General features: G+C 38.4%; 1 protein-coding gene across 1 annotated transcript in view; it reads left to right on the forward strand.

Annotated features, from left to right (window-relative positions):
* Window positions 1-17,274, forward strand: part of PRKDC (protein kinase, DNA-activated, catalytic subunit) — an 84,941-nt gene that overhangs the window by 53,361 nt on the left and 14,306 nt on the right. Inside the window, 13 exon segments of the mRNA XM_075141895.1 lie at window positions 1,897-2,028; window positions 3,322-3,501; window positions 6,878-7,086; window positions 7,539-7,677; window positions 8,258-8,446; window positions 8,956-9,180; window positions 9,805-9,913; window positions 10,628-10,739; window positions 12,294-12,483; window positions 13,201-13,375; window positions 13,463-13,653; window positions 15,315-15,495; window positions 16,013-16,173. Coding sequence (XP_074997996.1) covers window positions 1,897-2,028; window positions 3,322-3,501; window positions 6,878-7,086; window positions 7,539-7,677; window positions 8,258-8,446; window positions 8,956-9,180; window positions 9,805-9,913; window positions 10,628-10,739; window positions 12,294-12,483; window positions 13,201-13,375; window positions 13,463-13,653; window positions 15,315-15,495; window positions 16,013-16,173 — 2,193 coding nt within the window.

The raw sequence follows: 17,274 nt of genomic DNA on the forward strand, positions 1-17,274 counted from the left end.
TTTGTGAAGAAAGGGTAGGTGTAAGATACTGGTTGCTACTTTAAGAACTTTAGAAGGTTTTGTTTGGAAATCATGCTATTTAAGTGTTAAAGCTAAATGATGTTACTTAGCATGAGTGAGAAAAGAGCTGGATGATAACACTTCCAGTCTACCACTTAGTGTGCATGAAGTGATTTTATGTGATAGAGTCCCTAACAGCTATGGGAAGCTCTTTACAGTTGTCATCCTGGAAGTCTTGAAGCTACAGTACTCTGCAGAAATAGTTGGAGAACATTATCCAGTGTCTGAAGGTGAACTCAGAAATGTGATAACAGCTGATGGACTAACCAGAACTGTTCCGTACTTTTAACCTGAAGGAATGTCAGTAATAGTCATTTGCTGAGTGTTTATCAAGGCCAGAAACTTAGTCCTATGGGGGTTTCCTGGGTGTGTTATGTACTTACAATAAGTTTAAGTATTTTTAAGCTCTGTAACAGTTTTTCAGAAGGTTCGTGTTACTAAAAATAACATACATTATCATCCAAAAATGATAGCAGTTAGACCAAGAGCAAAGGAACCCAGGATTGAGAGCTACCAGTTTGAGACACTCTTACAATTCTTCGCAGCTGCAGACAACTGTGTAAACAGAATTTATGCCTGGAAGAACCACACAAACGCCTATTTTAGCCAATTTATATTTACTTGCAGGCTAAAGCTACTATTTCCTCCCACCCTGCAAGAGAGAACCTGTAAATGCGTTCTGTATGACAGTCCAAAATACAACCAACAAAAAACCCTGTGATATTCCACAATAAAAGACCAGAGGAGACTGTGAATGCTGTCAGGACCCCTTAAACTTCTCAAGAGATTTGTTGCACATAAACATACATGGAACTCAATGGCTTGCGTTAATACCATACCTGATGGGCAAAACAGGAAAAAGCAGATCCTGAGCAAGAAAGTATTTGGAAATAGCTTTAGCAAAGTCCTAATTTCTCCCAGCATATTTCCCTTGAAAGTTTTTTGAAAATCATCCCTTTGAAGTTATGTAGAAGAAAAATGGGCTCAAACAGCAAGACTATGAAGGGTTTACAGGAAAGAAAAAAATCTGCAAGCTTTCTTCTGTTTCCCTCTCCCGTTCTACCAATGTATATATCCACCCATTGTCTGCTGGTTGAACTGGTGATGGCAGCAGTTAAAAATAAAATCCCAGCTCTAAACTTACTGCTGATTTCCTTATAGCATATCAGTGCTATGAGAAGGAAGAAAGGCAGAGGAAGAGATATCTTTTGTCTGTATCTGGTAGTAGCTCTTTTTAAATTTAAATGTATTCCTTCAAGCCTCAGCAAAAGGTGGGGCAGCTATTTAACAGCTGCAGTTTATAACAATTTTATTATGGTTTGGTTTAACTTTTACTAGGAATGAGTTCTACCGGGTTCATTGTTCTTCCTTCCCCTCCCCATCCCACTGTGTGAAATAAAACACACTAGCTTTAGTGACCTCATTTTACTTTGCATCTGGGCTAGGCTGAAAACCATCATATAATGTGGACTACTGTGGCTTGGCTGGTAGGCAGTAACTTATTAAACCATAGCAGCTCACTAGCTGTCAGTCATAATCATTCTCTTTAAAAGTGACTTAAAAACTATCTGTATGGAAGCAGGAGTTACAAGGCATTAATATTAAAAGTTAATGGCTGAAGTAAGTCTATGAATAAGACGTTGGAGTTTTTAAATTTACTAAGATAATTTTGGGTTTAACCATATTGCAGCTTTATAGAAAATGTATTTGTTTAATAAGCATGGTAAAAATTCGTAAAACACTTCAGAAATGCTCTTGCTTCTTTTGTCTTATCAAGATACAGCTCTTTCTAAGTAATATGATTATTATTTTTTTAACATAAGCAATGCATTTCAGGAGATGAAATCTGAGCTGAAGATGAAGTATGATGCCCAGGTTACTTTGTACAGAAGTTACCGAATAGGAGATCTTCCTGACATCCAAATTGAATACTGCAGTCTCATTGCCCCTCTGCAGGGCCTTGCCCAGGTCTGTCTGCTTTTCAAAGGTCATTTGTAAAGTTTTTTCTTCTTGTAGGGAAAATGATGTGTAGTTGGGCAACTGCTTTCAAAATTGATTTGTTGTTTTGCAGTCAACCACTGTGACATGCATTTAAAGAGTCTGTTCTGAGGGAGCGTTTCTCCTACCCCTGGGCTGGTGCAGTGATGAGAGAAGATGCCTTAGAATCATAGAATCAATAAGGTTGGAAAAGACCTCTAAGATCATCGAGTCCAACCGTCAACCCACCACCACCATGCCCAGTACACCATGTCCCTAAACGCCTCATCTACACGTAGCCTTGTAGCTTGCCTCACCTGAGCAGTTGAGTTGAACACTGAGGACCTGAGACATCAACTGTTGTCCATTGCCTCTGGGTTCCTCTGCTTGAGAAACAGATGGTGGTGATCTTTACAGACATTATTGCAAAGGACATTTCACTGTACAGCAACGAAACGGCCATTTTTATTCTTTTGTATGGCTATAGTGGAGTTGTAAAAATACAAATGAAATTACTGTGTCTAAGACTGGACTCAGACTACTCAGTAAAGCTGATCCAATATTCCTTTTCCTACCTGAGAGCGGTAGAAACTGTAGGCTGATCCTATCCCATTTTGCAGTGTTTGGGAAGTCACAGAGTTCCTGATTACCTTTGTATTTAATTTCTTTTGACGGTCCCTTATCTCTGTGTAAAGGGAGGAAGTAGCACAATCATGAGTTATCTCATTAGATCAAGAGTTAGACCAAGTTCCAGTCCCATGATAGACCAGGATGCATAAGATTGTTACACATACAAATGTGTTTCTGGGTTGAAAAAATGCCTTTAAATCTCAGATGGAACTGTCTGTCTGTACAGACAGTCTGTCTCTGTGTTGGCTCCCTCAATGTTAGGTCTAGGTCTCCTCACACATTGATGTCTTCTGGTTTTTCCTGAAACCCTCTTCACTGGCAGTGGTGTCCTTAAGATGATATTGGGTGTCTGGTTCCTATAGTGGGAATTGTGAATATGTGAAAATTGTAAATTCCATCCTCTCCACCAACACTCTGGCCTGAAACCTACATTGTCTTGGAGTTTCTTTATGTAGAAGAATTAAGATGGGATTTGAATGGGTAGTACAGTAATTCCCAGCATAGGTGTGATGCATACCAGACTAATTATTCCACTCCCAAAGAGTGTTCACATAGGGATTAGGTACAGGGTGGGTCGTATCTCTTAATTTTATTTATTAGTTTATTGTGTCACAGTAAAATTCAGTGGCCTTATGCTTTTGTTGTAATTTACAGAAAGATCCAACATTTGCCAAGCAGCTTTTCAGCAGTTTGTTTGGTGGAATTTTTCATGAGGTAAAAAAATCTAAAACTCCGTCTGAGAAAAAAGCCATCATCCAGAAGCTGCTGAACAACTTCAATAATTTCCTGAGTATGAGCCTGTCTTACTTCCCACCATTCATTGCGTGCATCCAGGTAAATCCTGCTGTATAGCATGAAAGTAACTGAATATAATGTCTTTGTCTGACTGTGTGATAAACCCAGTGATAGTGAAGGTTAAATACTGTTACTGAAATTTAGGCAGAGATGGAAAGAGAATTGTTAACCAAATGGATATTTCCAGTCACTCTTGTTAAGGTGAACAAGGTAATTCATGCCTCTGAACTGATTTTTCAAGGTTTCTACAATTTCTGGTCTGTAGAGTTTGAGTCACCTTCTAATGTTTTAATTGCATCAGTAACAAGAAGAGACTTGATTTTAAATGAAAGCCACAAGAACAATTGAAAGGGTTACGTGGGTGTCGTGTGCTTCTCTTCCTGTTTCTGGGAAGTGCTTACTGAGGAATACTTTGATGTCTTGAGGATATCAGTAGCTGTTAGACTGCTTGTTGTTAGCCTCTCTTATTTTTTTTTTCAAATTAGTCCCCTGAAGTAGTTGTCTGGGGATTTTCAGTAATGAGGGAAGGACTCAATTCCACCGAAGGGTGAGTGGGTGCACCACAGCCGTTTCACTGGAAAGGAAACACAAGCCTCTCTGCTATGACAATGTACTGACCTGGAATAGATTGTGAACTTCATCTTTTACCCCAATTTTCAGGGAGATAAAGAAAAATTGTCCAAACACCTGTCACATATTCATTGTTACTGTATTTAATGTTTCTTGTCAACTGTGTTGATCTTAATGTTGCATCTGATTTGTAGCTCTCAAAATAATCTTTTTTGATTAATGGCTTCTTCTTTCTGTTATGGAAATTTAAATACTCTGTGACAGCAGATGTCATTCGTAATACAGGATAAATGTCTAGTTTGGACTAGCTTTTTAAACAGTGACAAACTTTGCTTCTTAGTACTTGTATTTACACATCTGAAAAAATGTAATTTCTTGTTTACTTTTTTCTGTGCAGCTGCTTAAAAGGTCAAATACTATGGGGATTTTTCTGGACTGTCTTGGTATTTTTCGAGCCAGCATCTCACAATAGCTATCTGTTAATATTCCCTCTTGACATTGCATTTGTTGGTTCTCTGTCTTGATATTATTATTTGTGTTGAATTACGCTGTCTGTTAGACCCTATTAATAACACTGTTGCGTTAGGCTACTTTTTTTCTGATTAGACATAAAATGAAGACTCAAAAAACAGATAAGTTAAAATTAGTGAAAAATACGGACTTTGTAAGAGGGGTAAGAGCATCTCATTGCCATCCCCATTCAATAACAAAAGAACAGCAGGATGAAGGCAAGCCTCAGCCTGTGTTTTTGAGCATCCTGCATAACAGCGAGAGGAAGTCTTTTCCCCAACAGGGAACAGAGTTCATATTGATCAGGAGAGAGAGCGGGGAGAGGGAGAGCACACAGTGCCAAGGCTGTCATTTGGCTCACAAAGGCTGTCCTAATGGCTTGGCCATTTGGAAATACAGCTTCTGCTTCCTATATACCAACAGTGTAATAAATACTGACTTGTTTCAGAAGGGCTTCCTACTTCACTGCCATTTCCTTCTGGTTGTTTGACTTTTTAGTCTTCCACAGGTTCAAGTCCCATGAGGAGAGTAAATTGGTGATAAAAAGAGCTGTTTTAATCTACAGGTATAATCTTAAAATTGACTATGAGGGTTTGGGATTGACTTTCAGGACAGATTAAAAACCAGCTGAAATACTAAGAAAGAAGTTAACCCCATAACAAAAGTTTACATAGACTCCATAGAGATACCTGGCCTCTGCAGAACATATAATTGCCTTATAAATATTTTAGCTGTCAGGCCAACTTGGGTGCCATTCATCCTAATCTTTGAACGTGTGGTGCAAGTAAAGACAGAATGCATTGTATATGGAGCAAGGAACATTTGCTCTGCTTTCAGAAGATAAGTGATCAAATAGTCACCAAATTGCACTAAATAGAAAGATACCTCCTTTGATGTGGGACAATGTCTGTAAATTGTAAGTTTGGGAGGGTATTCATTCTCTGGATGTACTGTTATATTTGCACAGTTCTTACACTTTTTCCTAGGCGTCCCTGAGAAAGGGTCTTACCTTAGCACAGCTATTCTTAAGTTTTTAGATTGTGCAGTTGGCACTGCGTCCCTGACCTAACCCCTAAAAGTTGGCAGTCAAGGAATGTGTGCCTGTACATAGAGTGTCTGGGGCACATGTGCAACTTTGATAGAAACTGACAGTTGAAATTGCCTGAATAGCAGGTGAAGCATATGCTAACCCCTCATTGGGATCCACCTCGTCTGTAACTCAGGAAGCTACAAGAAGCTGTTCTTTTTCTCTTTTTTATTGAGTATAAATTTATTGGTGTGAGAGTCTCAACTATACAAATTGTGTAACGAGTTTGCTTATGCCAGATGCCTATTCTGCAGTTTTTGTGGTGCTTGCCACTGATCAAAGAAATGTAGCTTGGTTGTTCTCACAGTCTCCTGTTACGGTTTCCAAATAGTGATTTTTTTTTTTTTTCCACTTAGTATTCTTGAACATACTGTGTTGCAAGAATCAAACGTTCATTTTTGTCATAAAACTCGGTGCTGTTTCTTGTAATGAAAGTTTTATTACCACTCTTCCATGTTGTAGATTTTTTTTTTTTTCTTCCTGTTTGGTTAAGATATTATTGCAACTTCCCTTTAGGTTCTTAAGTGAAAAAAAAAACCCTGGCTTTAATAAACTCTTCTGGTACTTTCTCGATATATTTACCTGTATTTGGGATAATGATTTAAATATTTTAAAAACCCTTCAGGTAAACAAGAATGTTTATTCCTGAAATAGAGGTTATTCTGTAGTTGGACTGATGTTGAATAGGATAAAGATCTGCTAGAAATATTGTCACATCTTTAAATCAGGCAGGACTAGATGAGTACAGTACTAAATGAGTCTAACGGGAAGCTGTGGTACGCTAAAACTGTGTTAAGTGTGTGGATAGAAAGCCTCCAGCTCAGAGAAGGCATCGTGGTTAATTGTGCCTTTGGCTTATGGCAGGAATGCACCACTCAATAGGTAAAGTGAAATGCAGCTCTTGTGTAGCGGGCACCACGCTGCCAACAAACAGAAGGAAAGACGGAGGCTGTGAATGTCTCCATCTGCCTCTCCCCCACTTCCCGTGTGTTTCTGTCGAGAGAGTTGTCCTGTGCCCTGGAGACAGACGAAGTAGAGGGGTTATTCTCTAGTGTTTTCTGTCCGAAGAGCACAGAAGGAAAAGAATCCAGTTTTCCCAGAGGTGGGAACCTGTGGACATTAAACTGTGGCTTACTTCCACAGCTTGCAGTGTTAGAAAAGGGATATCAAATTAGATAATCTATAAAAGGTAACTATCAGTATAGTTTTAGACCATGCAGACACCTGTTGTTTTGTTTTATTTTACAGGAAATGAGTTACCAGCACAGAGAGCTGCTAGAACTGGATTCAGCTAATGTGAGCACGAGCTGCCTTGCAAGTTTACAGCAGCCAGTGGGCATCCTTCTTCTGGAGCACGCCCTGATGGCTCTGTCCCCTGCGGAGGAACCCCCGTCCAAGCGGATGCGTGGGAGGACAGAGCTTCCCCCAGATGTGATCAGATGGATTGAACTTGCTAAGTAAATTCTTGTTTGAGACAATTTACTTCCATTTAGGTTTGCCTTGTGAAGAACTCCGCCTTTATGGCTTATGGAATTTGTTTTTTAGTCTTTCCCTCTTTTAGGATTAGATATGCTTTTAATTTCTTGTCAGTTAATTACTATCTTTCAGTTAGAGCAGTTAGACTTAACAGCTGTGCACCCTGATGATGCTATCAGAATGCTGAAAAACATCTTGTTCATAGCTTTTCAAGTGCAGGAGTTTCCACGGTTCAGGTATTACCCTACAAGATGAAGTTTATCTAGTTAAATGTATATTTATGATCTTATATAAGAACTATCAATTTTTTTTTTACTATTACAAGCCAATAGTATTCCTGCTTATTGAATTATTATTTTTTTAAGTAGCTTTTGTTTGCGTTGATATACCTCTGTTCAACTAATCAAAAGATTTCCCTTTTCAATTTTACTAGGCTCTACCGATCTCTTGGGGATTATGATGTCCTTCGCGGCATTTTCAGTGGTAAGATTGGGACTAAGAAAATTACACAGAAAGCGTTGTTGGCAGAAGCAAGGAGTGATTATGCTGAAGCAGCTAAATATTATGATGAGGTAAAATGGCAACAAGATTTTTTTGTTTCATAAATCTCTCATGACTTAAAACTAATAAGCCAAAATTAAACATTTTGAGAAGCAGCATATTGTTTAAAATGTCCTTGTGTTGTGTTTGATTGGTGGTTCAGTCTGTAAAGACATGGGAACAGATGAGCAGTCACAACAGAGCAGTAAGCGTGATACTTTTTACTGTTTGTTACAAAGCTTCACATGTGCGATTACCCAGGCAGACAAGTAAAACACCATGGACGCACTGCCACCCCAAGAGAGCATGTGTTCATGGCAAAGAAAATCCGAGTTATAGTGGGTAAAAATGAAGAAGAATCTCTTTAACCTTCTTTTAAAGTCTTTGCTCTTTAAAAATGCAGATTTATTAAAGATGGCTACCTGAAATGCATTTATATATAACTACTGACAAGCTTGAATATTCTGCATTTAATGTTGCTGTTACATTCTGGTAAATGGATAGATATTTTTATGAGACAATGGATCAATGTTAAGTTCCTGGTGACTTAGAATTGAAACTAGTGTCAGATTCCAGCTGAGAACCTTCCTCTCTCTTAAATTCATTCCCTAGGCACTCTCTAAAGAAGACTGGCAAGATGGAGAGCCAATAGAAGCGGAGAAGGACTTCTGGGAACTTGCGTCTCTGGAATGCTATGACCACCTCACAGAGTGGAAGTCTCTGGAGTATTGTGCTACCGTTAACATCGATAGTGGAAAACCTCCAGATCTAAGCAAAACATGGAATGATCCATTTTTTCAGGTTTTTAGAAATCACTTTGTTGATACTGCACTGTTTTTATCTCTGCAAGGATGTCCTACAGTAATGTGATTGTGGGTGGAAATCAATTGCATTATTTGGGTTACTTTTATTATGGAAATTAGCAGAGAGTCTGATATATAAAATAATTGAAGCAATTACTCCTGCTGTTTTTACAATGTTTAATTTTTACCTTAAGTCTATGGCTGATCGTATAGGACCAGCTTTATCATCATCATCTTCTTGCAGTGTTTTTATTGCTTTTATTTGTTTCATGTTTCAAGAGTTACCAAACCACTGGTTTTGAAACTGGTGGAATTTGCTAACAACTTCTTGAGCCTATCAGAAAACGCGGCTGTGATTTGTTAGCAAATTGGAATTTGTCTAAAGGGAAAACATGTAAGAAAACGGTTCAAAATATGTTTATATTTATTTGATCTACCTCTGATAACAAAAAATTGATCATCTAATATTCCATTTCTAGAAATAAAGACTATATTTTCACCTTGTAGGAGACATATCTGCCCTATATAATACGCAGTAAGTTGAAGTTACTGCTCAGCGGGGAAAATGACCAGACTGTGCTAACTTTTATTGATGAGGCAATGAAGACAGAACAGAAGAAAGCCATTATAGAAATGCATTACAGCCAAGAGCTTAGTCTCCTTTACATCCTGCAAGATGATTTTGACAGAGCCAAATATTACATTAGCAATGGCATGCAGATCTTCATGCAGGTAACAATCTCTGCTCTCTCTCATATGATTTTTCTATATAGACTCATGGAACAATGAAACTGTTGTTGCTGTTACTGCTGCTACATTATACTCTCGAGAGAAACGCTTGCCCAAATACAATGAAATCTAGGTGCTTTCCAATCATATGACAAAACTTCCTTTGAATTCACTGCTTGCAATGATGAGAGTTGAGCCAGCCAGTGGAGTGCATCCTCCCATTTTAATTTGTTTTATTTTACTGATTGCATCTATTAGAAATTTTTCAGAGTAATTCTTTGTGCAGATTAATAGCAGTTTTATTTCATTCATCTATTCAGAAGCCTCCTGTCCCCAGAACAAACTTGAAAAAAGAGTATTACATTGAGAGGTTACAAGTTCCATCCATTACCAAGTTTTGATTAGACTGTAGGACTATCCTGAAACCTAGTATAGGAATTGCAGTTAGAATATGCCTCTATACTGTCCAAAACAGAGTTGCTCTCAGATTACAGGTCATTAAATTACTTGTAAAAGGTTGGGTTGTAGAGCATAATATAAGCAGCATCAAATAAATAGTTTGTAGAGCACTGAATAGAACCATAAATTCTGTATACGAAATCTTCCATTCTCTCCCTTTCTTTTCAGAGCTATTCCAGCATTGATACTTTGTTATATCAAAGTCGAATGACCAAACTGCAGTCTGTACAAGCTTTGACAGAAATACAGGATTTCATCAATTTTATGACCAAGAGAAGTAAAGATTTTTTTTTTTCTTAAGTGATTTTTCTTTCATTGTGTTAAATAATCATGGTTTCCTGAACTTTGAATTTCTGTTTCCACACTTAGAGGACTAAGTTCCTTCCTGTTTGAAGGAACATAGGTCTGGAATTACTTCTTACTGTCTTCTTGACAGTGAGAACTATTGCAGTTCTGCAAGACAGGCTTGAAGATACTTCTGTGTTCTATTGCAAAGTTTTATTAGCCTAGCTATTGTGATAAGAGTTAAGTATCTCTTCTAAAAGTGTAAGTAATAGTTGTAAACTAAGATTTTTGTTGGGGTCACTTTTGGTAGCAGATGGTGGTTAGCAGAGATAAAAGATGGATGTGGTATATAATTTATAGCTACTGAGGCAGGCATGAAATACAAATTTATGTGCATAAAGTGAATTATATATTAGATTTAGTTAACAGTTTCACTATATTCCAGCATATTCCTGTACGGAAAGGTACCTACCCAGTGATGATTCCCAGTGACAGTTGACACTGATGTCCTTATTGAATCTCCTGTGCTTCAGCAATAAACAAAAGCAATATGATCACCAAGTAGTGTATTTAATGCAAGCCCAGAAATGCAAGTGGGTTATTTTATTGCAGTTTTGTGGTTTGAATGTTAGACTATGTTTGGTTTAGGCCTTTTTCACACTGTTTGGATTTAGATGCATTTAAAGTATTCTTAATTGATTTCTAGGTAACTTAGCTTCACAGGCTTCCCTTAAGAGACTTCTCAGAATTTGGACAAGCAGATATCCAGATGCTAAAATGGATCCTATGAACATCTGGGATGATATCATTACAAATCGGTAAAATTACATTCTTGGGTTAGCTTTAGTTCTGTCTGTCTGCCTATTGAGTTCTGAGAGGTGCTTTTTCTGATGCTGCTTATTTTCATATGGGGGGTTGTTGATCCAGTGTACGACTTGCTTTTTTTAACCGTTTTATTAGCTTTATCAGTATAACTGGTTTTTATGTGACTAACTTCTAATGAGAAGCAAAAGGACAGGAATAAGCCGCATTTTGATACGGAAACATAACTTAATTTAGGCATTTTCTTTCATCAGTGACTACATGCTAGCCCACTTCAGCAGCCTTTAAACACATCCACTTGTAATTGAGTAGATCAGCTGCATTTAGCTCAATGAAACACCACTCAAAAGGCCGGTCCCTTATGAGTAAAAATACTTACCTACTTTGTAGGCAGTTCCAAAGTTAGGGAGTGTACAAAATAAGCCCAGCCCTATCACTATCAGTGCTTCACGTGTTTATAGGAAAGTTAATGACCAGTGCTGTAATTAGAGACTTCTACTGTGTGACTGTTGCTAGAAGGAACAAAGGCTCTCTGGAGACTCCTTTGGATTACCTCCAAAGAAGCTGGAGTGCTCTTTTGAATTTGAAAGTTTTCTGTCCTCCCCATGTTATCTATCTTCATCCCAATCCATTCTTCACATGCAAATCTAGATTTGTTCTCCTTTCCTGGGGGACAACTTCTTCAACAGCTCTGCTGATACTCACTGTGGTCTGTAATTATTTTATTATCTCTGAGTGTCAGGAAAGCATGGCTACAGAAGAGCTTATTGCAATTAAATATTAGGCAGAATACATGGTATGGCTTACTCCTTTACAAAGTCTCAAAACATTTATGACTTAAAGGGTTGTCAGTGTCTTGAACATTTTTATGTGCTTTTAAAAAACCTTAGTCTCATCTTAAATTAGTGACAAAGGATATGCCTTTATTCAGCACCAAGCCCTACTCCAGACTGCAGTGCTTTCCCCTGGATTGAAAAACAGTCTACATAATGAGAGATGCTATTAAATTAGATAGGACTAGTTGTAGAATGAAAAGGATTTAGCATTGATTAATGGCAATTCGCCTTCAAATGTTGAGTATGATCACTGGTCTTTTCTGCCACACAAATGTCAGTATCTACATGTGTTAGTGTCATGTTTATTTGAATTGCAGGTTGTCATAAAATACAGCCTGGCACTTACACAATATAAACAAGACTCCTGTTTGTTTGCACTTCTGTCAAGTTGGAATGCAAGTTATGTCTTGGTGAACTTCGAGGTTGTAGCTATGATTTTAAAGGAATGAAGTAACAAAAAATCCTACTCTATTATGGACATTTTCTAATACTTAATCTTGTTGATTCAAGATCCTAGAAGGCTCTCAGGGTCAACCTGTCCCTGGTTGTGACTTTCCAGATTTTGAGGACTATGTTTAGCCCTTGCTAAAGGTGATCGCATTGGCTTGCCATTTTTTCTTAGCTTTGTTTACTGTCAGGCAAATCAACACTTTTGAATGTTCATTCTCTTGCATGCATACCAGAGTGATTTGTACTCCTGTTGTCATTGTGCAGGTGTTTCTTTCTTGACAAACTGCAGGAGAAACTTCTCTGTGATCAGATCAATGATAGTATGGAGGTGGATGAAGAATATGGTGCTGGTGACCAAATGGAAGTGGATCAACAGGATGAAGACATTTACTCAATGATTAAAAGCTGCAAATTTAACATGAAAATGAAGATGATAGAAAGTGCCAGGAAACAGGTGACTGTACTGTCTGATAGCTTCCAGTTTTGTGAGAAAACATATAGCAACTGCAGCTGGAAGAGCCTCGTAGGTGGTCTTGGGCACCTTTTTGCCAGGGCAGACCTTGTCTGTCTTTGACCTTGCTGTCCAGGACATTGTGAAAGCTCAAGAAAGTCAGTTCCACAGAAGGAAAACAAATGGATAAATCTTAATTAAAAACTTGATGATAATTTGTCATTACTGGAAATCTGCCTGAAGGCCCCTTTGATCCACAGATGGTTTCTGACACTCTAAAGGGCAGATAAATAAAGTATCTGAAATGCTTCAGCCTTTAATGGAAGGGATACTTGCAACCAAACATTATGCTTTCTTATTTATGAAACTTTTCATCAAACACAAACATAAGTGATTTGCTTAATGGTATTATAAACCAGGTTACATTTCTCATACGTGTTTGTACTGCAGAACAGTTAATGCCTTTTTAGTCATGCAGATAGAATTATTTTAATTTCCTCAGTTTGTCAAACTTCTGTTCTTCTCTTCTTCTTTTCAAATTTCTCCATTAGCACTAACCTGTTTTTGAATATGAGACCCGACAAGCAGTGGACTTCTCTTCATCTTATTATAGCTTTACTTGTGTAACCTAAATCCTCTCATCCCTTAGTTTGGTTGCAGAAAGGTTTTATTTCCTCTTCAGATATATTATCTGAAAATTCTGTCTTAATCTGAATACAGAACAGCTTCTCAGTTGCCAAGAAGCTTCTGAAAGACCTACGCAAAGAAGCCAAAACGAGGGAAGACTGGCTGGTGAGGTGGAATTATGCTTATTGCCGCTTTACGCATAGTTGCAGCCGGAACCAGAGTTGTCCTGAACGCATACTCTCGGTGTTAAAAACCATCTCCCTGCTTGGTAACAGCCTTCTCTTTGCTTGACGTTGTTTATTATACAAAGCTGCTTTGTTGTCAAATTACCAACTTTGTTTTTGAATTCCAACAGAAGATACCAAATCTGACTATCTTAGCAAGAACATAATGGCCTTCCGAAACCAGAATCTTCTTCTGGGTACTACGTACCATATCATGGCCAATGCTCTTAGTCAGGATCCAAGATGTCTTGAGCAAATCGAGGAAGAAAAAGCTGGAAAAATATCAGCACTATCAGGAGAAAGTCTTGAGAGTCCTGAAAAGGTAAATGAGAGGGGAAAAGGTATTTCAGTATTGTAATCAGTACTTCAATAGGTAGTGAAGGGTATGGATATATAGAGAGAATGTGAAACCCATCTGCTATTAGCAGTGATTTGTCCAGGAACACCAGCTGGGGTAAAAGGGGAAGAAAAAAACCCGCTGTGGTTGCTGTTTTTTCTGGTTTTTGCTCTCCTGGAGTTCTGCACCACTGTAGCCTTTTTAATTGGGAGAGTGTTATTGTGTTTCTCTGCTCCTGCATTTTGTGTGGAGGGGAAAGGTATAGTTGTAGCACCTGTGTCCACGGTGGCAAGACAAGGCTTGGGAACATGATCCTCAAAGAATGCCTTTATTTCAGCTGGACATTTCTGAGCTTCATCATGCTGTCAGACTATCTTATTGCATAAAGAGATCTTTATAATACTGATAATGATACTGATACACTTACTTTATCTAAATAGTTTTAGTGATAGAGGGGAGGGGCGTTTCTAAAACAGAGCGTATGCAGGTCATCTTTGCCTTTTTTGGTGAGGTGGGCATTTGAAAAATACAGTGACAGACTGTGCTGCATCTGAAATCAGATATTTTGTCAGTTGTTCCCGATGCTGTGGCACTGACCTCTTGTCTGTCAAATTGATTGAGTAAGAATTTGAAGTACCACTGCTGACTTCTTTCTGTTAATTCCTAAAGCCGCCATGGAGACCCGTACATATGAACCGTATCAGTATAAAACAGCAAAAAACGTTCTTAATTTGTGTTTTTATGGTTGTTAAAGAAAACCAGATAAAGAAGAGATTCCTGCAAAAAAGATTTTAAGTTTTCAGGTCTGTAGAAACTTGAGCAAAAGCTTAAGCTTCACTTACTAGTTAATTATTAAGAGCATTCTTCTTAAGGAAATCTAAAAGATGAGCATAAAAGCTCTTTTGTGTCAGATGAGTCAGATTGGGACACCAGATATTTCTATAAGATTAAGGAGCTTAGCCTTATTTTAGCTTAGTATTAAGCAGTACTCTGACCCTGGTAGTTTCCCTTTACCTACCAGAAATTCAAACTATTTGATTTCAGTTCCAGCATTTTTCAGTTGTTCCAACTTGTTCTGCAGCAATTTTGTATGTGTTTAATAACTACAATAGCTACAATGAGGTTGGTAAGCTTGTTGGCTGCATGAGAATATATGTACCTGATTTATAAACATTCAGTCGTAAAGGATCTTGTCAAGTCCTTCATTGCATGAGCTGCATTAGAAACGTATGGTCAATATGACTGTTTGTAATAGGGAAAAAGACATCAGATTTGAAATAGCTTGATGCATGCTTTTTTTAACACAAGTTCTAAGTATAGCTGTTATGCAGACATTGCAGATATGTCTTAATAGGGGGAAAAATAGCATTTTTTAATTGTGTTTTCTGTTAACTGTTTGTGGAAACTCTAGTAACATTAACTTTTGTGTTTTATATTTTTCCGTTGAAAATTGTGGAAATTAAAATTCTGTAAATTACTGCTAGAAATAACATCCCAATTTTTTTGCTTTGTTTCAGCTGCTCAAAACATCTAATACACTTAGTGTTATCTACTCAAGACTTGCAACCAAGCTCCAGTTTCAAAAAGAATTGTTGAGTGCTACTTGCTAACTTGTGTCTTTTTTTTCTCTTATGGTTGAATTTCAGGTATTGGCAGGCCTGAATAAGAAGGCTTTTCAGTGTTTCAGCAGTGCTGCAAGGAAGTCTGAAGAGGAGGTGCAGTCCCACTCCATGGAACATGTAGACGTGATAGGAGTTACCGATGCGTATATGACTTTGGTCGGTTTCTGTGACCAGCATCTGCGTAGGGAAGAAGAAGGCTTACTTGGTTAGTCAGGATTTCTCCTAAGCATGTGAGGTGGATTTATCCGTGATACGTGAGCTTTTTTCATACCCAGGAGATCTCCCTGAGCAACACAGCTTGAATTGAAATGGAACAGTTTGTCCTTCAATTCAATAGTATTTATATTGCTTTTTTTTCCCCCACTATTACTGCTAGCTTTGGTACTAATGAATCACTCGTAGTCTCTCTCTCACTTGTGAGATATATATCATGTCCAGCAGATGCTTCCCTTGTTCCTTCCCAGACCACAGCAGTGCTGTGTTTTAAGCAGGCAGGATACCAGCAGTGATGCAGCTTCCTGATAAAGCTAATCCTTACAGTCCCCAAGTACATGTGTTGCTGATGTGTGCAGTTCAAACAGATGGGAAGGAGAACAAAGTAAAAATACAAAATACACGGTGGGGGAAAAATACCGAATTATAAAGATGAATGTTCCAGATGATCAAAGACATGGAACAAGTGATGGTGTTTCTGATAATTCTTGTTTAATGTTTCTTGGCAGAAATTAACACTGCAGATCTGCAGCTATTCCCAGCTATTGTGGTGGAGAAAATGATAAAAGCTTTAAAACTGAACTCCAGAGAAGCCAGGCTGAGATTTCCTAGACTGCTGCAAATAATTGAAAGATACCCGGCAGAGACATTGGGTCTAGTGACACGAGAGGTTAGTTGCTTCCAATTTCCTGGCAGCAAATGTTGCTATAAATCGAATTTAAAAGGTGGGGGTGGAGGTTGGATGGACAGAGAGGTTAGACTGGTAAGTTTTGCTTCAGGTAAATCAGATACATTTTATCCCATCATTGTTCCTTGTCTTTTCTCTAACTTGCTGAGTCTAATTTGTGTGGACAGAAACTTTTTTGTAAAAGTTTAACTTTTTGTCATTATTTTGATTCCAAATGTTAGTTTGAGAGCTGCTGGAAAAAAATTATGTTGCTTTTTTCCTTCCTTCTGAACGATTTAAGTGGGCTGATAAAGATATGTAGGATTAGGGTGAGGAACTTATCTTATTTTTGTAGGCTGAGTTTCCTGTATGCAGGAAGCCAACAGCTCTTCCAGGCTAATTTTCCACTTACTTCCACCTCTCCCTGTCCTGCTTCACTTCAGAGGTTACTACAGCTTCTTCCTCCCTTCCACGACCTGTCCCTCCATTGCCGTTCCACAGCAGGATACCGTGAGCCACGCAGCCTTCCCTGCTATCGTGGGACAGATAAGCCGAGAGGTCCTCTGTGACTCATGCTTGTTCCTGCCTTGGCCTGCCCGCGTTTTCAAGCCCATTGTGCTGGTGCTCACAGAGTGCCAGGCCCTGTCAGAGGAAGAACTCGAAAGAGACAGAAACATGGCTTAGTTATCCCAAGAAACTGAGAACATAGCAAAAACGGCTGAGGTGCACAAGGTGTGGCCACAGTGAAACTCTGATGGTTCAAACTAGACGCCTGGTCTAGTTAACAAACCTCACCCAGAAAAGAACTTCACCAAGCATTTCTTTGTCCTCTCTCTGTCTGCAAGATAAATACTGGCAAATTTAATCAATTACTGATCTTAAACTCCATTAGAAAGGTAGGAAGGGATGAGACAGGAGGAAAGGAGTCGGAGTCTGGTCTCTTGCTATCACAAGAAAATATATTGTAGCTTCCTTTCAAAAGTAATATGTCTTTTGGAGTGAGGTGAGCATGAAGTATATTGGCAGGGGATGCTCTACTGAAATTAATATGTCAGCAAGCCCAAACCTCTTTGAAGTTGAAGGAAGAACAAAACTGTGGTGGAG

Source organism: Calonectris borealis, chromosome 2, assembly GCF_964195595.1.
Source record: "Calonectris borealis chromosome 2, bCalBor7.hap1.2, whole genome shotgun sequence".
Classification (NCBI taxonomy): Eukaryota; Metazoa; Chordata; class Aves; order Procellariiformes; family Procellariidae; genus Calonectris; species Calonectris borealis.